Raw genomic sequence first — 26,475 nt, 5'->3', positions numbered from 1 at the left:
TCAGTTTTCAAGCACCCCTTGTACGCCATTGATGGCAGAAGGGCAGGTGTTTACTGTAGCAGGTGTGCAGAGTGCCCAAGGACCACGTGTGACTTTCCAGAACATTGCCCCAAAACCTGCCCCACAGGCACAGCCACATATCCAGCATCCGCTACACCACCAGCCACACCACCAACAGCAGCAACAACAGAGCTTAGTTATTGTAAGCCCTAATCCACAGCCAAATCCTGCCTTTGCCCCAGCCATTCACCACATTGTTCTGGCCAACCCTTCAACCATGCAAAATGCCCAGACTATCCAACTTTCAGGGCAACCTGCCACCTCTCCTCAACCGGTCTCTTCACCTGGCCAGCTCAGCTCTTGCCCTAACCCACAGATGCTGTCTCCATCCTCAAATCTTGTCCAGGGCCCTCCTCCCACTGTCAGCCAGATGCTGTGTGTTAAACGGCAGCAGCAGTTACAGATCCACACATCTCCACCTCCGCCGCCACCACCACCACCACCCCCTCCGCCGGCACCTCCTATGGCCCCACCCATGGCCCCTGCCCAGACTACCTCCACAGAATCTAGCTTGATCAAACAACTGCTGCTTCCAAAGCATGGGCCTACAACACCAGGAGGAAAGCTTATTCTCCCAGCACCACAAGTCCCTCCTCCTTCCAGCACCAGGGCACCTAGCCCACAGGTAGTTTACCAGGTAACCAATAGCAGCCAGGGAACTCCACAAACATCCCAGCTGAATGTACAGCTGATGCAAGGTGCAGGTGCTGTACAGACTGTGCCCATCTCAATCATACCTGGGCAGATCCTTTCCACCTCCAACCCTGCCACCATCTTACAGGCCACACCCAGTAACCAGGTCACCTTTACGGTAGTGCCAAACTCTAGTTTTCCCAATGCTGCCGTTAGCAGCCAGGGGACACCGTCTTCACTGGTTTCACAGACTGGTCTGTCCATTAACACATCATCCCCCTCACTTGGTTTCCAACTGACACCACCCACACCACCTCCAGTATCTACCTGCACAACACCTGTACCACCTTTTCGAGGTGACAAAATCATCTGCCAAAAGGAGGAGGAAGCCAAGGATGCTACAGGACTTCATATCCATGAGAGAAAGATTGAGGTGATGGAAAACTCCTTGGTAACTGAAGTCTCCACCAAAGCCAGCAATGGGCAGCCTATGGAGGTTGATGGTCCTGGGGCCAAGCTGCTCAACGGTAGGAAGTTTGACTCAAGTCTACCTCCGTACCACTCAGGGAACAGCCAGCCAGAGTCTCTGCAGGGCACACAGGCGCTCAACGGCCCCACTGTACAGGGCAACGATGGCACGGCCAAACAGACATCGGGAGGCCCACCCTCCGAATCCAGAAAGCCCCTAGTAAATGGGGTATGTGACTTTGACAGAGGAGAAGCCACAACTGGTACCCATCCAAGCAAAAACATTCCAAATCATAAAGCTTCCAAGCATATGGGCAATGGGGAGGTGCTGCTTCCTCAGAAAGTACATGAGACTTTTACTGACTCTCTCACACCCCAGCAGGGCACTGCCAAAGCAGAGCAGCTGGAACGCCTGGCCAATGGGCCAAAAAGCTCCAGTCATAGTGCTGAGATTTCCAATGGCCCCACAGCACAGAGTCTGGACACAACAGGCCTGAGGCAACAGCACCCACCTCACAACCACATCTCTCCTCCACTACCTGCAGCCACATTTACCACACAGACTCACCCTGGAACAGACCTGGCCACAAATGGCACATCTGAGAGCAGGCCCTTAAAGAGACCAGCAGAAGATGGGGAGCGGAATGCTTCAGGAATTCCCAACAAAGTTGGAGTGAGGATAGTCACCATCAGCGACCCCAACAATGCTGGCAACAGTGCTACAATGGTGGCTGTCCCAGCAGGAGTTGACCCAAGCACAGTAGCAAAAGTAGCAATAGAAAATGTAGCGCAGCAGAGGCCCAGTGTGCCTGCTACGCTTCCTGAAACGACCACTCGGGTAAGACTTCTACAGTCCTCATTCCATTTGAACTTTTTGCCTAGAGTTGTAAAATGTAGAATCTTTACCTTAATATGGACACCATTCACAGGAAATAATTTTTATCTTATAGTAATAGCCTTTGCCTACGTTTTTGTAAGTGGCTACATTTCTGTCACTGCAAAGTTAAGAACATATTCTCTTTAAAAATGTCTCCAAGTCAGTTTAATCCTGGGGCTCTTAACCTTTTGTGGTCAGGATTATTATAGTGGACCATCGTATAAAAACAATACAGTTAAAAAAAGTTTCTGTGCCTAAGTTAAAATAACCAAACCATAAGTATCATAGTTGAAACTCTTTATATGAAGATTGATGTTGATCTTAATTTTATTTGCATCTGAAAACGTATCTGAAAGTTTTACCGCATGTTAAAATGATTACATGTACTCACCAGCTTCTTTAAGAAAATTTGTATCAACTGTTAGTTCTTGTTGTTATCTAATTAGCCAATCAAGTGGCAGCAGGGCATTACATAGAATCCTACAGATTCACAGAGGGGTAGAAAGACCAGGAGATGTTTTTCCAGTCATCATCTTTGCAGTTTCACTAATGCTGTGCACACTGTAGCCTCAGAGACCTGTTCTTGTCTTCTTGTCTAATCAAATATGGACGTATTCTGTTGTGCATTTATCTTGAGGTTTAAAGTGTCCAAATGCCACATGAAAAGAGTGACTATTGGATTTAACCTGGTCTTATGCCCCTTTTCCACCAAAAAGAACCGGGTGCTGGTTCAGAGCTAGCACTGGTGCTGGTTCAAATTTGGTTCCACTGGTGAACCTTCTAAGAACCGGTTTGCCTTTCCACCGGCTAGAGAGCATCACAGAGCCGAGTCTGACGTCACTGTATACATGTCACGTGTGCCAGCAACTTTACCGCAGCAGCGGCAAACACAAACACATCAACAATGGCGGATGTTGCTTTACTGTTAATACTCATGGCTTTGTGAACCTACATTAACACCCGAACGCGGCGAATCCAACGTGTACATGCAGCTCCATGTAATCTGTATAAACGGAGGTTGTAATCGAGAAAGTATATAACATTATCATTAACACACAAAAAAGTTTAGCCTTAGCATGTAGCTACCTACTATTATGTGTGCTGATAATGTATCATATTGCAGTAAAGTAAAAGTGTATTAAACATTAGTATACTTAAGGTACATTATCAAATGCGCTAACAGTAGCCCCGCCCCCAGCTCCGCCCACAGCCCCTGACACAAGCGGGTCTTAAGTCTAGACCAGCAATGTTTTGGTGCTACTTAAGATCCACTTTTCCTGGTTCAGAGCCGGTGCTTTGGCTGTCGAAAAAGAAAGAACTGGTTCTAAATTAGGCTCTGGCTCCGAACCAGCACTCAAACTGCCTCGGTGGAAAAGGGGCATTTGTCAGTTTGCAGAACTTCTGGTCATTGGATTTTTTTTTTTTGTGCACCAGACTGGATTTTAACAATTGAGTCAAAGTTCACTTCATTATAATATTAGATGCGAACATTTACTGAAGCTCTTCACTTGCTCTCTGTTGCCCTACTGTCCCATGTTTGGCTGATTTATATAATTGCTATAGTGTTCCTATTAAAGGTGGGCTGCACGATGTTTGAAAAATGCTTCAGAAAACTGAGTCGGCCGACTAATAAAACAAACGTGTAGCCAATGCTCAGAGAGAGGTGTGTCTTCTCAATATGTGGCAGAGAGAGAGTGTACAGTGCACATGTCTGACATTAGCCGAAAGCGATCGAAAGATTGACATGGGGGATACCTGCCGTTACCTCTGCCTCGGGTTCTAGGTGTTGAACGTCGTCTTGCGTGTGAAACCTTTCACGGTACAACACACAGTACTACAAAAACACATTTGACCTGTATTACCATAGTATTACTCATTTAGTTCATTTATTGGTAAAAAATATCCCCTCGGCCAGCTGACCCAGCAGGTTCCACCATAATAGTTGCCTGGGTTGCGTATGTATGTCTTGGTGGAGCTATCAATACAGGGGTGACACCCATTTGGGTTAGGGGCATGTTTGTTTAGGTGATTTCAAATGTCAACATTGGCTTTCAAACATCGTGCACACTGCCTTTAAAGAGGGTGGTGTGTATATTGTATAAAATATACTTTATTTTATACATCAACATTGTATTTATATTTACACATTTAACACACGATTTACTGGACTTGGTTTGGGCAAAAAAAATTATAAAATATTTGCAGCATGTGCTCCCATTGTCTGGCATAAAGACCATTTGGCTTAAAGTGACACATGAGCTCAGGTCTGATAAAAACCTCTCGAAATAATGATAATATTGCCTAATGGAAATTATTGTTCATAAATCATTTATTTTAGAATAAACAAGCCTTTTGTCTTTAAACTGCCATATGAAAGGCTAGCAACGACCTTAGCCTAAGGGGGGTGTGTTAAACCTGCTAGTACTTTTAGACAACTGACAGCATTTATTACCCAAAAATGAAAAATGTGCCATCAACATTCACCTTCACTAAGCAGGTTTAGTCTTTACCTAAATCACTGGGGATCTGCATTGTGCATTGGTGATACCACGACTAGATTTTACATTTGATTGCAAAGATGCTGTTACAGTAATGAAAGTACAGGCAATTTGCCAACCATGGAGGGAAACTGTGTTAAACATTGCATCTATGTTAATCAGCATTAGAACAATCAGGTGATCAGACAGAGGCTGGCCCCAGCTTTTGTGCCTTTTTGTATGCATCTTTGAGGCACATAAATGGAGGTACAACAGAGGTAGACCATTTGAACCTTTGTGGGTAAAAGATCCAAAAAGGCAGTGGCAAGGAAAGGGTACATTTTGGTTCTTTTATTTTCTGAGAGTTCTCTTCAGTGAGCTCATTGTTAATGTATTTTTTGGAATACTTTTATTTTATCTAATAATTAAATTATTACGGTTCTGCTCAGAAAGACCATCTTTTGTTTATACGGCACCCATTGTTTTGCCATAATTGAATGATGAGATTCATTAATGGGTTTCTGTCGGCTCAATATGTTTCTTTATTGATCTTTAATTAATACCAACAATGGAAGAACATTAATAGTGATGCCCTCAGTGGTTATTCTTAGTCCCTGACCTAGTAAAGTAGCACAAGGATGTGTTTTGATGGACTCTCCAAAGCACTTCTATAAAAAAACTGGATAAGAGCGTCTGCTAAATTATCTGCCAAAATATTTAAACTAAACAGTATATTCCAAGTCCTGTAATCAAATCCATCAGGTTGAGGTTGACGATAAATTATCTTTTTTACAATTTATGAATAAAGTGTTTCTGGCTTAAAGAATAGATAAAATCTAGCATCTATTATAAATAATTGATTTATTTTTTTTTCAAATGTAGTTGTACATTTGTAAATGTAAACCTGCAGTTTATTTGTGAACTTGGGTTTTGCATGGGTTTTGCAAGTTGAAAAAGGTGGACGGTAAATGCTGTACTGTAACACGCTTAAAATATAAATGGTAGCATTCGTTTTAATCCGAGTCCTCGGTTTTCTGTCTGTAGCATCCTGTGTCTGCACAGTCTCCACCCCCAGTGGTTCAGACTGCACAAGGAGTCAGTCAGAGTTCAGTTCCTCCAGGTGATGGTCCCCAGGCCGCGGTGCTCCCTCTAGAACAGACACGCAAACCTGGACAGAACTTCAAATGTCTTTGGCAGGCTTGTAAAAGGTACGGACAGATACGTGTTCACATCTGTTGAGCCAGTTTTTTGTTTTTTGGTTACTGGCCTTCATCTTCAGTAGCAAATTTCTGTAGTCTCTATCAGGATCCACAGGGCAAAAGAGATCACTGAATGGTTTAATGATGGTCATTGGTTGTAATTATTTATTTAGTTCTGAGCAAATCTGTAGTAGTTCTGTTTTTTTTTTTTTTTATAAAAGGACTAATAGAAATAATTCCAGGTAATATACATCCTGTCCAAATTGGACATGATATAAAGATTCCATTATAGGCGTAGAAAAGAGGTTTTGCACATCTTCTGTAGTGTAAAGGCACTCATGGAAGCTCTAGTTTCATGTATTGACCAATTTTAACAGGGAAAGTTTCACTGGGTTTTAGATAAGATAACGTCGTAAAGAAATTTTGGTGACACAATTGGTGACTGCCATGAATACCCTTCAAATCTCCTGAAGTGTGTTGATGCACAGCAGACTCTGTAAAATCCCTCTTAGCAACATCATGGTCTGCTGCAAAACAAACTGTGCCAGCCGTGAGCAGCAGCTGCGCTTCGCTCCTTAACTCGTTATAGAATGGACTCAGTCCAGATCTAGATTTTAAACATTTGTGAATTAATTAACACACTTGGAATAATGTAGGTTTATTTAGAAACTATGTATCATCTCACTGCTTTTACCTTTGTTGTATGTGTGTAAATTCAGCAGTGAATTCACTTTTCCATCTTGTGTAATCTTTTAGGTGGTTTGAGACGCCGTCGCAGGTTTTCTACCATGCGGCCACACAACACGGCAATAAAGAGGCTTATCCCGGCCAGTGCCAGTGGGAAGGCTGTGAACCCTTTTCACGCCAGAGACTCTCTTTCATTACACATCTACAGGTCAGACACTGATTACTGAACCTTGATGTCATATTATAGTTCATAAAACATTCATACGCTTGCTTTCTGGATAACGCACATTGACCTGGGAATGAAGAAAGTGCTTATAACCTGTGTGTCTTCCACAGGACAAGCACTGCTCTAGGGAAGCCCTACTCGCTGGACTCAAGCTGGAGGAAACGCAAGGCAGCAATTCCAACACTTCCAAGTGAGTAACCCTTGCCTTAATTCATTGCTCTGGTGTTGAGCTGCCATACATTTGTATGTTTTTGATACTGTGCAAAACCTATAAATAGACATTGAATCGAAGCAGTGACTAGACATTAAGCGTTATTGACTTGAGGACTGATTTTATCATCTCACTACTTGGTGTTGGACCCAGAAGACAACAGGTTGGGTTCGTTTTTACTCTGGTTCCTCTCACAAGAGGACTCTTTCCCTTATGCCCCCTTTCTACCAGAAAGAACCGGGTGCTGGTTCAGAGCTGGTCCTAGTGATGGTTCAAATTTGGTTCCACTGGCGATCCTTCTAAGAACCAGTTTGCCTTTCCATGGGCTAGAGAGCCATCACAGAGCCAACTGTTATGTCACTGTATAAGTGTCATCTTTCAAAGCAACGTTAATGCTCATGGCTTTGCAAACCTACATTGGCATCCAAACGCGGCGAATCCAACGTGTACGTGGAGCTCCATGTAATTTTTATAAACTAAGGTTGCAATCGAGAATAACGGAAAGTACATAGCATTATTTTATCATTAACACAGTAGGTAGCTACATGCTAAGGCAAATTTTTTTTCTATCATGTGTGCTGATAATGTATCATATTGCGGTAAAGTAAAAGTATATTAAACATTAGTATGCTTAAGGTACATTATCAAATGCGCTAACAGTAGCCCCGCACACAGCTCCTGACACAAACGGTTCTTAAGTCTAGACCAGCAACATTTTGGTGCTACTTGCCGGTGCTTTGACTGTCGAAAAAGAAAGAACTGATTTTAAATTAGGCTCTGGCTCTGAACCAGCACTCAAACTGCCCCGGTGGAAAAGGGGCATACGAGTCCTTAGACATTCCTCACCATTGTGACAATGAGGATTTAAAGGTCACTTGAAAGACTTCTCTTCTGCATTATGTTGTATAAACTCGTACGATAAACTTTTGCCTTACAACGCATCAATGCTCCATTGATCTACTGAGCAAGCTGGAGTTCCGGCTCTTACATAACCATTGATAGCTTTGTTGTAGGAGTAATCGCAGGCGGTGGTCACTCTCACGGTTTCCTTCAAATCCTTGTAGCTAAATAAATGCAGGTTCTTGTGTGTGCATTTTTAAGTTCTTCTGCTTTTTAAGCATCTTTTCTCATAATATCAGGTGTTGAGAAATTTTTTACTCAATAGGTTTTTCCTCTAATTATGAAATTATTCTTGTACAATTGCAGCTTTCTTCTTTTTTTTTTTATGTATTTAAAGTTGTCCTAAAACGTTGACCATGTCTATTGTTAAACAGAATACAGACACTGAACGAATGTAATGTTCATATTATTTACTACAGTAGATTCCTGGATGCAAATTTTTTTTCTTTTCACTTTGTCTTTTTTGCATCTACTTTTCTCTTAGTCCTGCATCATGTGGGATTTCCTGCCATCGAGTAAAGCTACACATGAATGATGGAGTTTTTTATTTATTTATTATTATTATTAAAATGTGTAATAACCAGCCATCTAAAAATGTACAGATGTAAGACCGTAATCCACATTAGACTTTTTGTCTATTTATAAAACAGGTTTCGATTATTGTGTTTTTTTTTTTTTAGGTCTCCCCCACCGGCAGACAGCAGCTCGGCTCCTCCGAGACCACAGAAAGCTATAGTGAATCACCCGAGTGCGGCTCTCATGGCCCTGCGCCGGGGCTCCCGCAACCTGGTGTTCAGGGACTTCACCGTGAGTAACACAACACAGATAATCTCTTTAACTGTAGAGAAGCTTTACAATCATAAACTGAATTATTAGTTACTTGGTCAAATGTTCAATGAGCCATCCTCATGTTCTTTTTTCTCAGGATGATAAAGAGGGACCACTGACCAAACACATTAGACTAACTGCTGCCTTAACGTTAAAGAACATTGCCAAGTATTCAGACTGTGGACAAAAGTAAGTGAACATCCTCGCTTCAGTAAACAGAACAATAGCTTGCGTTAAGCCAGGAAGTGAAACCGGCTGTGCTCTCTGGGAAGGAGGTGTGTTCTGTCTCTGTTGCGCTCTCTCGCTCTCTGTCTCTCTCTCTCTCTCTCGCTCTTGGTCTCACTCTCACTCTCGGTCTCGCTCTTGGTCTCACTCTCGTTCTCGGTCTCACTCTTGGTCTCGGTCTCGCTCTCGCTCTCGCTCTCTGTCTCGCTCTCGCTCTCGGTCTCACTCTTGGTCTCGCTCTCGGTCTCGCTCTCTGTCTCTCTCTGTCGGTCTCGCGCGCTCTCTCTCTCTCTCTCTCTCGCTCTCTCTTTCTCGCTCTTTCTCTCGCTCTCTCTCTCGCTCGTTAATCACTGTGAGACTAGCCAATTATGTGAGCTGGTTAGCCCATGTGTGCAGAAGAGGGCGGAGAATGCTTTTTTACGAGTGTCCTGTGCTGCCCTGTGAGTTCAAAATATTTTTGGTCGGCTGCCTTCACGCATCAAGGAATGAATCAGATGTTTGCTGGCTGGCTCACATGAGAGCTCGCTGACGGACCGGATCTGGGGAGAAGAATCCAAAAAAAAGCTAAATACATGGAGATCATTTATATGTTGAGATTTCCCTCTTACTGATGTGACATTTGATTGATTTTCAGCTAAGTACAGACTTCTGTAACTGCATATAAAGTCTGTAGTAATTGTGGATTGTAGTTCACAATTTTTCAAAGTTTTTTTTTCTCTTAAACTATTTGCAATGTCCTGAATCCGGCATGCCTAACTTTGTGTTGTATGTTTGTGTTGTGTGTGTGTGTGTGTGTAGATTGGTGAGGCGGCATGAGAATCACCTCTCGGTGCTGGCGCTCAGCAATATGGAGGTCTCCACCACGCTCGCGAAATGCCTTTATGAACTCACGCACACACTGCAGGCTTGAGCCCAGCTGAACCCAAAAAACATTTGAACAGGAAACGGATCTTTTGTCCTCGTACTGGTGCGCGAGACGCCACCATCGGCAATGCCTCTCTCCTCCCCGTTCATCGTTTTCTCCCTCCATTCCGTTCTCTGTGCGTTGGGATTTGTGCATCATCATCTTCACCTTATTTACAAAAAAACAACGAAACAAACAAACAAAAAAAAACCTGCCACGGGTCTTCCACCAGCCACACAGAAACCAGCGCACACGCAACACTTTTCCAAACAAGCCACCATCTCTTCTCCTCCTCTCCTCTCCTCTCTTCTCCTAGCCCAAACAAAGCTGCCTCTCCACTCTCAACCAAACGAGCACATTTTTCCTCAGTCCTGAGCAAATCGGTGGTAGTGGACTGGGGTGGTGGTGTCGGATTGGGGAGGGGGTGTTATTTTTTTGGACTGGGTGGGAGGAAATGGGCGGACTCAGTAGATGCAGGGGTGGAGCAGGGGCAGCAGAGGTGTGGCTAGATGGATGTTGTGTTTTGTTTTACTTTTCTTTAGAAGTTGATAGCTTTGGTTTTCTTACTTGAGCCGATTATATTTTCACTTATTTATTATTGAAATAAATACCAATATTAAATGAGAAAAAAAACTTGTAAATATTTGTGAATAAATATAAAGTTAAAAAAAAAAACTCCTTTCATGCCGCTGCAGCCACTGGAGAGCTCAATCTGTGGAGTGTCAGAAGCATTATCTTGGTAGGTTCAGATTATTATTATTTTTTTTGGGGTTCCCTGGTGACTTGTACGAGATGTGATTCTATACTCAGCAGTGGATGAATGTACTTAAGAACTTGTAAATATTCTACAAAGGTACTGATGCTGTAAAGTTTAGGGAGGGGGATGGGGAACTTTTTTTTTTTGTGGAACTGTGATTTATTATTATTTTTTTTTTCTTTCTCTCTTTCCCCACCTCTGGTTTTTGTACTATTATAACTTGTAGAACTCATTTTGCTGGCTGAAAGAGTATGGAATAATATATCTTGTTATTTTGTAGAAGAGCAAAAAAAAACAACAAAAAACCCCCCCACAAATATTGAAGGTATTTCCCTCCTCCACGTATCCACTATAAGCGTCACTGTACAGACTCTCTCTGCCTGTACCGAGTTCTTTTTGTATTTGTAAATTGGTTTAAATACATGGCATTTTATACAGGTTTTCTCCTGTTATTTGCTTTCTGTGCATATTTTTTCCTCCCCCTCCCCTTTTTTCTATCTTAATATAGTGTGGAATTTTATTGTACTATTTTTTCATTCTTAATACCATGCCACATTCCGGCTCCCTGCTTCCCAGACTGTCCTCCCTTCGAGTGTGTTGTGTAACATTTATAAACTGCCTGTTGTGTTAGCATCCGAGCGGGGTGTTTCCCCCCCCTTTCACCATTTCTGCCGTGTCAGTAGGGTGTGTGATTATATATACATATACCTAACAGTCTGTTCTAGGTTGGCTTACTTTACTGGGTGACTGTTTATAGTTTTTAAATAAAAGACTGAACATTTTTGCTATTGTTTGAGACGAGGGTTTCTTTTTTTGTAATTTTTTCGTGTGCCAGCTGCCCCTTTTTCTTCATTGCACAATTTGTTTTTTTGGCCTGTTGATGTTAAATAAAATCTACTAAAGCTATGTTACAGGCATGTCCTAATAATCCGGTATTTGATATCAGAGACTGTTCGAAACAGACATTTATCCTGTGACTGACACAAAAGCTGGTAAAAATACAAATGGGAACAGAGAGCTTGTTTATTCTTTTTTTTTTTTTTTTTGCTCTGGGAGGTAAATAAATACATTTGTGCACTACAGAAAGCACTATAAGGGGCATTAATCCCCAACTAAAACAGCTCTGTTCATATTTTAATTGAAAAATCTGTGAACAGGCTCCCTGCACCTAATGTCCAAGATTCACATAGAAACAAATCTCCAGCTGCACTGATAGCAAAAAAAAAAAAAAAAATCACATTGTCAGTGGACATTTATTGAGGATTAAGATTATGTTGAGTAGAAAAGTAAAGAATTTGAATGCTATTACATCATTAAAGTCCTTGACACTGTGAGAGAGAAAGAGAGATGAATGGATGGAGAACAAGTAAGATACAGAAGTACCACCCTGTTCAGTTGATTAAATCACTTACAGCAATGCCACAGACTGGAAAACAGCCAGAAACATGATTTAAAAAAAAAAATTAAAATAAACCTGACTGATTTTTCTTGAGTAAAATGTGACCGTTTAGCAGCCCCGCCAGAACAACAGATAAAGCAATTAAAGGGCAGTTTGCACTATATGAAATCCAAATGAAACAAAAATAATGCAATCTATAGAAAAATCTTCATTACTCTTCTCAGGTATGAAAAGAAGCTCCAGCCGTAAAGGCCGGTGGAACACGGGCTCCTGTGGAGGAATTGCACTTGTGCGGGCAGCAGAGTGGCATCTTAATCAGTTCTTGTCCGTTTTGTTCTTGCGACTGTGTTTGTACTTGTCAACGTAGGCTTTGACGAGGTTGGCCACTTTATTGGTGTCGACTTCTCCGCTCTTGCTGTGGCAGACCTGAAAAAGCAAAAAAAATACAGTGTTGAAGTCTGCATGTATTTTCCTTCAAGAGCGATTAAGACAACTCAGGAAACAATGCAGTGCTAAACTCATGTAATGCAACAGGGACAGCAGATTTAATTTTTTTTGTTGAAAAGTTTCCACAGTAAACAAATCAAGGGTTTGCGGCTTAAAAAAAATAAAACCAAGATGTATTTATTATTTATTACTTCAGAACTTATTCCAAGATAACCATTCAAACAATTTTTAGAAAACAAAAACATTGATTATATAATTGTGCACACCTTGAGGATATGACTGCCCAAAATACACCAATCGTATTCAAACTAACGTTGAGATGTAATCATACACGTGTAAACAAACAAAGATCAGCAGCTTTGGCAAGATTTTCGTGCTACTCGGTTTCATTTGACTTCTGAAGCCATGTTATAGAAAGAGCTTAGAAAAGCAGTAGAGGATCTCTGGAGAAAAGCATTAATCAGAAGAATGGGACGAAAGACTCTTTAACCTTTAGATGGAAGACGAAACACTGAAGGCCATTAACAAGTGAAGAAAATGTACACTTATGCAACCAGGTTTTGGGTAGTTTTTTTTTTACACCCCCAAACCCTTTAATTTCAATTAGTCTTGTTTTTACTTGCATTTTGTTGGTTGATCAATCATATTAAAAGGGTATAAACTTTAAATCCAATGTATGCATTTAAATTGTACTTAAAGCTACAGGATATACAATTCTTACTTTGACTCCCTGGTTAAAAAGTGCTACTGCAAGCTATTGTTGAACTTCTCATAACACATGGTGGTGTGCTACACACTTCCTGGGCACCATCATCTCACGGACCAGAGTCAGTACATGTTCGGAGAGTCTTCAAGGCCGATTTCAAATGTTTAGCTGTTCCGCAAACTTTAATGTTATTGCAAAACTGGCAAATGATGTTACATCTGCTGACATTTATGTCCAAATATGGCAGGTAATTTAACCTAGCTAGTTTAAAAAACAAACCTGTTACGTTGGGTCATTTCTGATACTGCAGTGGATTTATTTAGTGAATGGATAAATGGTCAGAAGATGGTTTTCCATTTCCTTTTAGGGCCTTTTTACACCTGGTCACTTCATGTGTTTTCTCTGATCCGATAGCTATCTGATTTGTTAAAACTGTTCCATTTACATTAGGCCACATAAATGCGTCTTGGCGAATCGGATATCAATCCGATCTTTCTACTCCCGCCCAATATGCAAATATATTTGACCTCATTTCATTTCCGGGGTAACTGAAATAGAACACGCTTTGGTGTATGCGGTTGCTACAAAAAACAGCATTTACTGTTTGCTGCATTTTAAGACCAAACGAGACACCTGGGTGAAAGATCGGAGCAGCACTGTTGGGAAAACATTTGTTTCTGGCTCGATGCACGACTCGCGAGTCACCTGCGAGTGACGTACTTCCTTTTGGGAGGAGTATAGCGCTGGCGTATGTGGCTTGGACAACAGTATTCATTTACACCTGTCCAGTTTCATCTGAAATGTGTCCCAGACCACCTCCTGAAGTGGTTTGAGCGATCGGATTTATATCCGTCTCGAAACCGTTTCGACCTGGTCTTTTTACCATCGGATAGCTATCGGATCACAGAAAACACATGAAGTGACCAAGTGTAAAAACCCCCTTAGATATCAGCTTGCCTTCAGTGTGTAAATGTCACCTACCTAGCCAATTAAACAGTTTACAAAATACAGTACAGGACTCGTGGGTCAAATAAAAAAACGTGTCAGAAATGGCCAAACGTAACAGGTTTGTTTTTAAACTAGCTAGGTTAAATTAACTGCCATATTTGGACATAAAGGTCAGCAGATGTAACATCATTTGCCAGTGGAGCACGAACCTGAAAATGTTTTAACAAAAAAAAAAAACACAAAACCTGCTGACTTACTTTTTCTACAGCTTTGCGTACAATTTCTTTGTACTCCTCCTTGGTGATATCCTTCTTTTGGTAATATGGCTTGATGGCTGCTTTCACTTCAGTGATGGCTTTTTCCTGAATCTGTAATTTCTGTCATAAAAGTGAGAAAAATGAAATCTTAATGTTTTTTTTTTTTTTTTTTTTAAATGCAACCCAGACTTTCATTTTGATGCATCATTCCACCAGTGCAATATGCTTACCTTCTCTTTCTTGGAACTGTCTGCATGGGCTTTGCTGTGAGACGAGGACTGTGTGGTGGAAGAGGGCTGTGCTACACTTGATGTGTTGGTAAGATGAGCCTTATTTGGTGAAGCTTTCACTGGACCTTTTCCTTGCAAACTTGTTATTACCTGGTAAAAGAAATGAACAATCATGCCAATATTGTCTCAATATAAAACCAGGACATATTAAAACACCCTGAAATCAGTGCAATATGGATCCCTTACCTGAGGGACAGGGTCAGTGGGCAAGACAGTAAGGCTGCCTTGCTGTAGAGGAGGAGGCGGTGGAGGAGGCGGAGGCAGACCCTGTACAGCCATTGTGTGCATCTGAAGAGTGGGGCCAGGGGGGTGCAGGTGGACAGGTATCTGTGTGGGAATGGCAAATTGGGCTGGCTGGACAGTGACAGAAGGGCCTCGAGATCCTATAGAACCCACTGGATAGCGCAGCACTCCGAGCACGTTAATCTGGTGTGGAAGAACACTGGGAGGTGCAGGTACTGCTTCGTTGGGTATATGGGTGTTCGGCTCACTCTGTGGGAGATCTAAATTAAAAATACCAGTAACAACAGCATGATTAATACCAGCAAGATCAGAAGTGAAGTGTTAACGGGAATTTACCAACAGGTTTTAATAACGCTACATTACACCAATGTACAGCATTCATCTCATAGCATAATTTAGAATATCCGACTCAAACATTTTCTGCCACACACATTTTCATCTACCATATAAATGATCTGGTATCTGCAAAAGGGGTAAAATATTGAATGTTACCATCATGACCTACTTAAATGTATATGCACATGTCTCTGTACGCTGTTACATTGCAATTTCCCTTTAATGGAACATGTTCCAGAGTGACAATGTCCCTGTGCACAAAGCACACAGCTCCATGAAGACATGGTGTGTTACGGTTGGAGTAGAAGTTGTTCAGTGTCCTCCACCTCAACCTCAGAGCCCTGACCTCAACCCTACCGAACAACATTGGGATGAAATGGAATTCCACTACAAAAGTGTACTACAGAGATGACCCACCAATCTTATGAAAAAGCATGCCCTAACAATATGTACATTGTGGATGGGGACTTCAAAAAGAATAACAGGATCGAGATGTTTAATCAAAGAACTCAAGTTATCAGAACTTTCTATGAATTTGAAGTAACCCTTCCCTCTAGGTGGAAACTTTATGTAAGGCCAACAGTATTACTACTAATTTGATACCATGTGTTTAAAAATCTAGCAAATACATACCAGTTTGTTTGGAGATTCCAGCTGCAGGCTGCTCGTCCTCTTGTTTGTTCCAGATGCTGCCACCAGGTCCTCTTTCCCTTCTTGAGTAGTAGTTCTGTACATCAGCAGGGAGAGTTCGGCGCACTGCCCAGCTGGAAGCAGCAGACCATCCAGATCGGTCAAGAAGTGTATCGGAGGTCTCGGGCTCTTTTCTTTTACCTCCTGGTCTGTTCTCTTTGAACTGACTGTAGGAGTCACTCCCTGCGTTTGTTGTCCCTGAGAAAGAGCTACGTTGTCGCCAGTTTTCTGACGATTCACCATACTGACCATAGGACCGCTGATTGGCCCGACCCCGTCCAGCAGGACGTTCTTGCTCAGAGCCCCAGCCCCCTCGAGGCCAATAGTCTGTGGATGCATCACCAGATTTCTCCTCCAAGTGCTGATCATGTTCCCTGCTGTCAGTATTAAGCCATGACCTTTCCTTTACCCACTGTGGGTTTTCTGACTGACCTCTGTCTGGTGAGGTCTCTGGAGGATATAGGCTGCCGTTACCCGAAGAGTTGGACTCCCTTGCTGAAAATGGTCTATCTGAATTGCTTCTCTTGTTGGAGCTGAAAAAGGAACGCCCAGATCTCCAGCCTTCCCCTCCCCGTGAGTCTCTCTTCCGTGGCGACTGCGCCCTTTGATCGCCGCGTTCTGAAGACATGCTTCTCCGATTTGGTCTGTTTCTGGATCTTGAGCGTGATCTGGAGCGAGATCTGGACCGACTTCGAGACCGTCTCTTGCTCCGTCTCTCTCTGCTGCGATTCCGTCTGAAGCCACCTCGCTCCTCCTCATGTTCACGGCCTCGACTTCTGTGCGGTGAACCAGCATTTCGGCTACGATCCCTGGATCGTGACCTCCGTGAGCCTTCATTTTTGGACTCGCTTTTAGGGGACCAGGTGGTTGTGGGGGAGTGGAATCGAGACTTGCGTTGCCGACCATCTCTCCTGTTTGAAGAGGTCTGGTCCTTGGCAGGCTCACACTTATTGTGTACCTCAATCTTCTGCTCTCTATCCTGAATAAGGATTTGGTCAGCAGATAACATCTGGGGTTCAGCAACAGCACTGTTGATTTCCAGCACCATCTCAGCAGCAAGAGAAGTGTTCTCTGAAGCAGGAGAGTCACAGTCCATAGGTATGGACTCTGTATTGTCCTGCTGACAACTGATGTCAAGAGACGAATCTTGTTTTGGGTCTGTAGTTATTGAAGTGTCTTTCATTTGTATGCAGTCTCCAGCTGTATTGAGTGTGGAGATGCTGTCAGGGAGAGGTAGTATAAATGCTTCACTGGTTACATTTCCATGCTCCACTGGCTCTGCTTCAGCTTCAGATTCTGGATTATGGTCCGTTACATCTGAAGAGCTTGTGGTTGTAGTAGTCAAATTATTGTTGCTCAGTATAGACTCAGGTGTGTTGCTAGGTCCCTCTAGCATCATCTGCTCAGCAGATGGAGCAGAGGACGGGTGGTAATCGCTTACGAGACATGCTGCTGCTTCATTCTCGAGTGGGTCCTGTGCACAATGATCCTCCTGAGATGATGTCTGATTATCCTTTGGCTTAACTGCATTCTCTCCTTCCTCACTACACTGTTCTAAAGCGAGAGGTAAAACATTTTCTGTCTCCGGCTGACACTCAGTGTTACTTTTCCGTTCCTCTTCATCCTGATCAAAACAATCCGAACCTTCATCTACATCTCCCTGACACTCTGGTGAACTATCGTCTTCTTCCGTCTCCTCCGTTGTCCCCAAAAATTTCAACTCCTCCATATCTCCTCTATCAGGTTCCTCTTGACTCGTCTGTTCGTCCTCCTCGCTGCGTTCTTCATTTTCGACAGTTGCTAGTTGAGTAGCCGCTTTCTTCCTGCCTCCTTTCCTCTTCGTGGTAGGCTTCTGTTTGCTAGCAAGCTTTTGTTTACTCGTAGAAGCAGGCATGTCGTTTGAAGCACTGCCAGCAGGAGAAGAGGAGCCGGAGTCAGACTGGGGGGACTGTCCGGTTAAAGTACCTTCATTCGAACTTTTGGTCTTTCGAGATGAGCGTCTCGTATGATTCTCAGCCTGTTTGACGGAGCTCTTCGAGCCGGATCCTCGTTTGCTGTTTCTCCCTTCGCCTTTGGGACATGTGACTGCACAAGCCTTTCCATAATGAACTGAGAAATGCAAAGTGGATGAAGAATTTTGCGGAATGAAATTAAAATCAAATGTACAATACAATCTTCTGTTTTACTTTACAACAATGTGTTGATCAAAAGCACAGATTGGCGTTACATAATGACAATCCGTGATACTCACCAGGGAATCCAGATCCCAGTAAACATGGAGAGAAACTCGTTACAGGCTGATGGAGAAGAGCACGGGGGCAGTGCCTGGACAGAACCCTGATGTAAGAAAATCAGTCAGCGTATGTCCATGACCAAACGGCATAAACAATTACAATTTGAACATAAAATGCTCACCTTGAGATAGAGGACGGTGGTATAGAAACTTGCGTCCACTGGTGTTCGGTTGTAGTTCTACAGCACATGGTCCATTCCTCGTTCACCATCTCATCTTCAAGAATCATCGTAGTCTCTGTGCTGCACGGCAAGTTAGATCACAGAATTTTAGATGAACTGCTTTGAACAAAATAAAAAATAACTTTAAAATAACTGCTAGATGCCTTAATGATCAAAACAGTCATTCATGAAGCCTACAATTTCTAAATAATATGCATCCTAAGTAAAGAGTGGAGGCCATGGGAAGTGTAGTTTTGTAAGTTTAAGTGGAAAGACACTGGAATTGACAGGAATTTTTGATTTGGAACCATTGATTTTAGGCAGATATTTGTTTGGATAGATGAAGTGCAAAATATCTAACGCAAGATTTTAGATAAAAATATTACCAAATAATACAGTTAAAGTGTAAATCACCACTGACCCTTCGCACCCTGGACACAACCTCTTTCAGCTCCTCCCTTCTGGCAGGCGCTACAGAAGTTTGCTTAGTAAAACTGCCAGACACAGGAACAGTTTCTTCCCCCCAGACCAACATCACCCTGATCAACAACTCACCATAATTATATTCACTGCTTTATCATGACTGTCAGTCATCAAATCATCTATATTACACACACTACTGCTGCTATATATTGTACAAAAAGCACAATATTGCACATTATTGTTATTTGCACTCCCACACTTTATGTACATAACTGATCAGTCATATTCTATATCCATATTTAATACTCACTCTGGTACTCATATAGCATCTCCTCGTCTGCATTGTCTTGTATAGTATAGTGTTATTTATGTCTGTACTTTTGAGAGTCACAAACAGCTGGGACCAAATTCCTTGGCCAATAGACCTGATTCTGATTCTGAATCTGAACTGCATATATAAAAGCAAGTTCTTAACGGTTCATAGTTCTTAACAATGGCCGTATCTCACACCTTACTTTCTTCTAACAAATTGACGATGCTCCCGCAACACGAACACCAGCGATTTAGTCTTGCTGGCTGCCTGAGGTTTCTTTGAAAGCCCATAAATCAGTGCGCTGATAGTCAGAGCATGAGCAAAGAATCATCGATACGAGTGTCTCTATAACCAGGACTACTATGAAATATCTCCCTTATTTTATCCAATGCCTGCAGAACATTTACATGACTTGGGTGAGTATGCCGAGTGTCTCCCCCTGCTGGGCCGAGCGTCCATGCTCGCTGTGCTGGGTAAGCAGCTGTGAGCGGCACGTTTCCCCTTCAACCTGCACAGAGATTTATGGACGAATGTCTTTAAAGGAGAAATTTTAATAGGAAACATTTTTGTTAGAAGACACGTAATGAAAGTATGTAGTACGTAATGAGATCAAAGTCAACTGAATATGATCAATAAGCCTTAAACTGCTAGAAACTAGAAAAGCACCTCTCTACCAGAGGCATTATAAGAACAGGTTTAGAAAGCAGAAAATTCATAATGTCAAGTTTAGGTTCATTTAATTCAAAAACTGTGTCATCACAAAACTGAACATGTAACAGGGATGAAAACAAACCTTTTTTAGTGCAGAGGAACCAATGTCACCTGTTTGGAACAAGCATGTACAAACTGCACGTTAGTCTCAGAAACAAATCAAAAGTCACATGTAAGAAAAAAAATCTTTGTCTTTTTTTTTTTTTTTTTTTTTATAAATGAACTGTATTCAGATTTTAAGAATGTTGTTTACATACATATTTTACATGTCAATTCAGCACTCGCTCTTTTCTCCTCCTTTCCATCCTTTTTGGTTTTCCCCTCCCTACAAATCAACACAATCATTCAGCTAAACAAAAATACAAAAAAAAATGTATTTAAAAAACAATTACCAAAAATATTAACACTTACTCTGAAAAGCTTTTACATGCTTCATCATCTTTAGAGTTGCATACACAAGTGTTCAACGTGCTGGAAGGTTTTACAGGAACCTGAAGACACAGAACATGCCCATTAGGTCCAGACAAGCAGTAAAAGAGAAATATTTGAGAGAGAGAGAGAGAGTGAGAGAGAGAGAGAGACAGAGTGAGAGAGTGATTGAGAGAGAGAGAGTGAGAGTGAGAGTGTGTCTTACCTCAACGTATCCCAGAAAAGGGTCCTGTGTATAGATTGAGCTGAAAGGTCTGCGGTCCACTGGACAGATCTGTAGCATCTGTGGTACAACACAGCCAAAGCGTTTGGATGAGTAACATTTTATTAGCCTTGAACTGTTTAATGGAAAAAAATGAATCATGAAACACCACCAATGGGTATTATTAATGGTGCTTGCAAAGCAACATTCTTATTATTGTGCCTTACAAAACTTCGGTGCGTAACTTGTCCCACAGCTTTTGTCCTAGACCCATGAATGAGGTGTCCAATCGTGGACCTCGAGGTGGTCATTGAGGAGGTGTGCTATGACTTTTATAAGCGATCCGAGTACCGGTACTTCCAGTACCAGGTCTCAAATGCCCCTTTTCCACCGAGGCAGTTCGAGTGCTGGTTCGGAGCCAGAGCCTAATTTAGAACCAGTTCTTTCTTTTTCGACAGCCAAAGCACCGGCTCTGAACCAGGAAAAGTGGTTCTTAAGTAGCACCAAAACGTTGCTGGTCTAGACTTAAGAACCGCTTGTGTCAGGGGCTGTGGCCGGAGCTACTATTTGATAATATACCTTATGTATACTAATGTTTAATACACTTTTACTTTACCGCGATATGATACATTATCAGCACACATGATAGTAGGTAGCTACATGCTAAGGCTAACTTTTTTCTGTGTTAATGATAACGTTATTTTATGTACTTTCTCGATTACAACCTCCGTTTATAAAAATTACATGGAGCTGCACGTACACGTTGGATTCGCCGCGTTTGGGTGTTCACAAATGTAGGTTCACAAAGCCATGAGCATTAACAGTAAAGCAACATCCGCCATTATTGATGTGTTTGCCGCTGCTGCGCTAAAGTTGCTGGGACACGTGACACGTATACAGTGACGTCAGACTCGGCTCTGTGTGATGGCTCTCTAGCTGGTGGAAAGGCAAACAGGTTCTTAGGAGGTTCGCCAGTGGAACCAGCCGAACCACAGTGAGAGTTTAGGACTTCGTTTGGGAACAAAACGAACAAGTCGGCATGCTTATTGTTAACCATTAACCCAGCCTCGTGTCTGTTGACAGTTCAGTGTATGAAAATTAATTTGAAACAGAAACTTAAAAAACTGAAAATGAATGTACAATGTGAGCATTAGGGTTACAATAATCTGACCATCATGAAGGATTTACATCAGAGGCCACACTGACAATCTGGGATTTTTTTATTCTCTTTTTATATTAAAATTGAAAAAAAAAAAACTAAAAGATTTTAGAATTAAACACTTAAAACAGAAAATTATGTTGCAAATTTAATATACAAGATTCTGCACTAGTTCAGATCAGATTTTCCTCATGTCTAATCTCTTCCGCTGAAGCGTGTGATCAGACGACACTGACGGACGAACGGAAAATTTTACACAAACCAATGGAGTTCATGCAGATTGAATTACAAGGTCATAAAAGCAGAAAAAGGAAATAGAAATACTACAAAGTTCATAGATTCATGCAAAGACTACAAAGTTTCACTCGACACTGTCAGACTTTGTGTGAACAGTATAAGGAGGATATTTTCTAAACCAGTAAAAAGCTCTAATCACAGATGTGTGTGTGGACTGGCTTTTTTTGTTCAGTTTGCAGTCAGCTGTTAAGTTGATTTCATTTCAACAGACAAAAACATTCACAAAAACACCATGTGGCTCAGAGGGATTGATTACTTTTGCCTGTAGTTGTTGAGTGTGTGCGTGTGTGTGAGAGACAGTACATGCGAGTGGCAGACCTGAGCCCAGCGCAGGATGCAGCTGAGACAGTAGACATGGTTGCAGGCATCAGGTACAGCGCGCTCTACAGGCCTGGGGGGGTTCAGGCAGATAGGGCAGAGCTGGCTTTCCTCATCCTCAGACACATCCTCTACGCTCTGCACACCTACCAACAAACAACACATTAAAGCTTTTATTTTTTTAAATAAATTACAAAAACTAAAAAAAAATTACAGCTGACAGTCGTCCGCCAATGACAAAAACTATAGACAGTCTTGAGACATTTTTCTGGAAGTGTAGCCTGTTAAACATGTTAAGTACCAGTAACTCTTATAAAAAAAAAAAAAAAAAAAAGCCTAACTTTAAACACACAGATTCAGCCTGATTGTGCACATCATCTCATTTGTGTCTCACTTACAGCTCATAAGATGCTCAAAAGCTCCTAGTTATACAATTAATAAATTGTTTCCAAATTTCTTGAGTAAATGCTCATCCATAATGATTTATAAATAAATAGAAGCTAAGCAGCTCCACTAGCAGGGCACACCCATACATGCCCGTGCAAACCCATACATGCCCACACCATCAGATGAGGTAGCAATCATGAGCAGTTCCATCCCTTTTTCCGTTATTCTGCTACATGTTAATCTTCGTCTCATCTGGCAATAGGATGTCGTTCATAATTTTCCAGGCTTCATTTTTCTAGCAAAATCTAATCTCTTCTTCCTGTTTTGGAGGTTTACAGCTGTTACAGCTAACAGTAATCTGATTGCTGAGCTGGACACCGTTGTGGATGAGGTTCCTAAGCTCAGCAGTTTGTACTTTCTTTTAAGATGATACCAAAACACTGATTTAAACACATCTCATTTCTCTGCTCTCTCTCTCTATTTATCTGATGGGTTTGTTTGGCTTGCTTCATTGGCACGGACAGCTCTTTGGAACTCATTTTGAGAGTTAAGAAAAACAGATTCCAGATGCAAATCTCACAGTTTTTAAATCTGCTTAACTTTTACTGAAATAATTATTCGATTCAACATATTTGTATAGCAACTGACATTGTCTCAAATAACCTTTACAGATGCATAGAAATAGAATAAAAATTGTAAAGTTTAAAATTAAATGACTATTTATCTCCAACATCTATCCCTAATGAACAAGCCTGAGGTGACGGTGGTGATGAAAAACATCCTGAGATGATATGAGGAAGAAACCTTGAGAGGAACCAGACTCAGAAGGGAACCTCATCCTCATTTGGGTGACACTCTACAGTAAATAATGTAAATGTAAATAATGTCATTTCTACAACAGTTTATAATCGAGTGGAATTGTGCAACCAAGAGCTCTTCAGGAACTAACAGGTCAGAGTCATCTCTGAGTTCATTACAGACTTAACACTAATTCCTTCCCACTGAAGTCTTCAAATGCTCACTGATAACGACCCGAGTACAAAGCTGGACCGTAGCAACAGACGGTAATAGTAAGTGGTTCTATCCTCTCATTAATCCCATGGGACACAAGCTGTCCATGCAAGATCTATCCCAGCAGAGTGCAGCACCAAGCGACAAGACCGATGAGCAATGTGGGGAATAATACACACCTGACCAAGGAACAGCTGTACAATTATTGTGGTCCCTTAAAAACGGGAGGGGTCCCTGAGTACACACCCACACAGTAATTTCTATATTGTTCACCCTATGGGACAGATATCCCCATAGCACAGCTGAAAACCTGCACTTTGAAATTGTATTATTTAATTAAGGGAAAAAAAGGTTCTGTTTGTGTGTCTATTGATTTGACATTAGACTTTAAAAGATGCTTTATATTTTGACTTCATGGTTCTTTTTGCTCAGACTAAAAAAAAAGCAAATGTTCATTCACTTATCTTCAGGAGCTGCTTTATCGTGGTCAGGGTCACAATGGGACTGGAGACTATTATCCTAAAAATGCTGCCGGAAATCCAACCCATTACAGAAAAAGCAAAGCCAAAAAAGAAAAAAAAAGTCAGATACACTCACCATTTCTGGGACATGTAGGCATCTTTGGCTCAACGCTTCCACCACTGCCAGTCTCAGGAAAGTCTGTAAGGGTGAAAAAAAAACTGACTCATTATGATGTGAGAAATCCTTTATCTGTACAGTCTGAGACTTCATAACAATTTAACAAGTTAGGGATCTGTAAGTAGATATGCATTGAATATTTTATAAACAAATATACATATAAGCCAGAAGCAATCTCCGTTCATCAGTTTCTGAGTCTAACCGTCATGGTTAGTGATTTTATGCACAGTAACGTTACACACAGACATAATCCTCATCATCGTAATTGTTTGCCAAACAAACAGACCTTTCGGTAGGTCCAAGAAGGTTTTTAAACTTCAAACACTAACCTTAATGAGAAAACCGAGCATTAGAACTCCAGAAAGGTCCTGAACAGTACACGAGTGTCCGATTTGAGTCACAACGTTAGTTTCTTTATTCAGTGTCGCATGGTGCGACGTGGCCTTACGATGGTGCCGCACCAAACAGTGGCAAGATACAAGCAACGACCATTTTCCTCTAGATGTGATATGTGCGCAGGATAAATTCGACCTATAGTGCCGAGTGTGAACGTCCTATTTTTTTTTTACATTTTCTTGTATCACAGAAATCATAAATTACAACAGTGTTTAATTTGACTGAAAAAAAATCAATCAAAGAAAAACAATCAACCCATCTTTGCATTGCAAATTTAAAATCAAATCAGATACAGCCTGTACAGCATAGACACAATTTGTGAATAAATATGTGTTTTTAACCACACTTATTAACAGAGGAGGCAAAAAAGCTATAAAAATATAATCAGGCAATTTTGTGGTGCATCCATCCATCCATCCATCCATCAATGAAAACTAGGCATTAATTAAAAACTAAAGCTCAATGCAAAAAAAAATAAATAAATAAATAAAAATCGATGTACTTATTTTTTTTATATATATTTATTTATTTACACTAAAAATGTAAATTTTATATACGACAAACTTTACACCAATGTCTACCTTCAATAAGCTTGTTATTTTAATTTAAAAAGAAAAACGCATAAAAAGGTATCACGGTATCTCGTTACATTGTATCGTGTCTTAGTTATATCGCGATATCGGTGTTCGTCATATCGCTCATCCCTGGGCTCCTTATATCACTTAAACAACACCCGCCGCCTGGGCTTCCATAGAAACCAACATGACCTTTGACCCTCAGCAGTAAACTTAGGCCCAAAATCCTGTGAAATAGCCGGACACGCTTCGTCTTCCATACGTCGGACAGCTTGCTTGGGGTTTAACGAAACACACACACACACACACACACACACACACACACACACACACACACACACACACACACCTCTAGTTCCAACCGAATCTTAATAACATCCTTGTGGTGTTACCGGAAGTGTCTGTGCAGAGCTAACGTGCTAGCTTAGCTTAGCTACACACAAGTGTTAGCGAAGTTATGCAAGTTGTAAACTTGTTTTGCACAGTCTGTGTGATTAACTTAGAAGCTAACTATGCTAACAGAGCCACGGGAACATTTCTGGGAAGGTTTAGCGATACTGTGATAACTTTTTTAAAGTTGTTAGCTGGTTAGCCGCTGGGACTTAAAATGTTTTTTTTATCCAATCGCTCACTGACGCCGTGTTGTTAGTTAGCATAGCGCGTTAGCATAGCGCGCTGCTATCCGTGTGCACAATACATAAACACTTACCTTAGCCTAGAGGCTTAGCCAGTCAGCTAGCCTGTGTGTGTGTGTTACACCGCGGTGTCGCTTCTTCTCTACAAATAGCATACGAGCCGCTGGAACAACCCAAACACCGACCCGCGCGTACAAAGTGTACAAGCAGCGGCGACGGCTTTAAAAGTGTCCCGGCCACATGTAGAGAGCTCGGGTACTTGTCGTTATCACTCCTGAACGCATGGCGGCGCTGAACGAGACAGTAATGGCGGCCGGGAGAACGAGTGCGTCATCACGCACGACGTCGTTACGCCGTTATGCTGCCTACAGGCTTGTTGTCTACATACATTTGTTTGTTTTTTGGGGGTTTTTTTTTGCCTCAAGAAAAGATTATAACATAATAAAATGCAATGCCATATTATTAAAATTTTAAAATAGTAACATAACATAAATGGAAAAAAGAAAAAAAAAGAAAAATTTACACATAAGGGGCAAAACAATTAAAGACAGATAAGAGGAATTAACAGCCTTGTAAAAGTCTATAGTTTCGACAGATTTTCGGCTTTTAAAGTTTTTTAATTTCCAAAATAATTTTCTCATATTTTTTTTTTTTCCATTTTTTGTATTTATAAAGTTTTTGTTTCCAGCTTAAAATGGAAAATGTTTGGTTTCTTTTCAGACCACTTACATTTATAGAGATGAAACTTTCCAATTAAA

At 41.4% G+C, this 26,475-nt stretch overlaps 2 protein-coding genes across 4 annotated transcripts in view; one reads left to right on the top strand and one right to left on the bottom strand.

Moving 5' to 3' along the window:
- Positions 1–11,240, top strand: part of arid2 (AT-rich interactive domain 2) — a 26,444-nt gene extending 15,204 nt beyond the window's left edge. For all 3 annotated transcript variants that reach the window (XM_060886320.1, XM_060886321.1, XM_060886322.1), the window contains 7 exons: positions 1–1,999; positions 5,560–5,723; positions 6,471–6,609; positions 6,738–6,817; positions 8,419–8,545; positions 8,664–8,755; positions 9,590–11,240. The exon at positions 1–1,999 is cut by the window's left edge and continues 502 nt beyond it. In XM_060886320.1, coding sequence (XP_060742303.1) covers positions 1–1,999; positions 5,560–5,723; positions 6,471–6,609; positions 6,738–6,817; positions 8,419–8,545; positions 8,664–8,755; positions 9,590–9,701 — 2,713 coding nt within the window. In that variant the 3' untranslated portion in view covers positions 9,702–11,240. The remainder of the gene's footprint in view (positions 2,000–5,559; positions 5,724–6,470; positions 6,610–6,737; positions 6,818–8,418; positions 8,546–8,663; positions 8,756–9,589) is intronic.
- Positions 11,241–11,686: 446 nt separating this feature from the next.
- scaf11 (SR-related CTD-associated factor 11) lies at positions 11,687–25,998 on the bottom strand. The gene is made up of 15 exons (XM_060886323.1): positions 25,792–25,998; positions 24,070–24,132; positions 22,075–22,220; positions 20,304–20,381; positions 20,081–20,160; positions 19,927–19,994; positions 19,752–19,780; positions 19,366–19,466; positions 18,184–18,303; positions 18,020–18,105; positions 15,712–17,877; positions 14,686–15,002; positions 14,440–14,589; positions 14,210–14,329; positions 11,687–12,277 (listed from the first exon to the last, which is right to left on the bottom strand). Exons 2-15 carry the CDS (start codon positions 24,089–24,091, stop codon positions 12,167–12,169), a joined length of 3,594 nt encoding a protein of 1,197 aa, XP_060742306.1. The 5' UTR covers positions 24,092–24,132; positions 25,792–25,998; the 3' UTR covers positions 11,687–12,166.
- Positions 25,999–26,475: the final 477 nt, after the last annotated feature.

This window comes from Tachysurus vachellii, chromosome 14 (genome assembly GCF_030014155.1).
Source record: "Tachysurus vachellii isolate PV-2020 chromosome 14, HZAU_Pvac_v1, whole genome shotgun sequence".
Taxonomy (NCBI): domain Eukaryota; kingdom Metazoa; phylum Chordata; class Actinopteri; order Siluriformes; family Bagridae; genus Tachysurus; species Tachysurus vachellii.
The sequence above is the reverse complement of the archived record's forward strand: the minus strand, read 5'-3'. Positions and strand labels throughout refer to the sequence as shown.

Excerpts from the sequence above, each read along its gene's own strand:
- scaf11 (XM_060886323.1), bottom strand. The coding sequence starts at position 24,091 with ATGCCTACATGTCCCAGAAATG. Across the intron at positions 22,221-24,069 it reads GCCTACATGTCCCAGAAATG|GTGTGCAGAGCGTAGAGGAT; the intron begins GTGAGTGTATCT and ends GTTTGTTGGTAG. Across the intron at positions 18,106-18,183 it reads CCACCGTCCTCTATCTCAAG|GGTTCTGTCCAGGCACTGCC; the intron begins GTGAGCATTTTA and ends TTCTTACATCAG.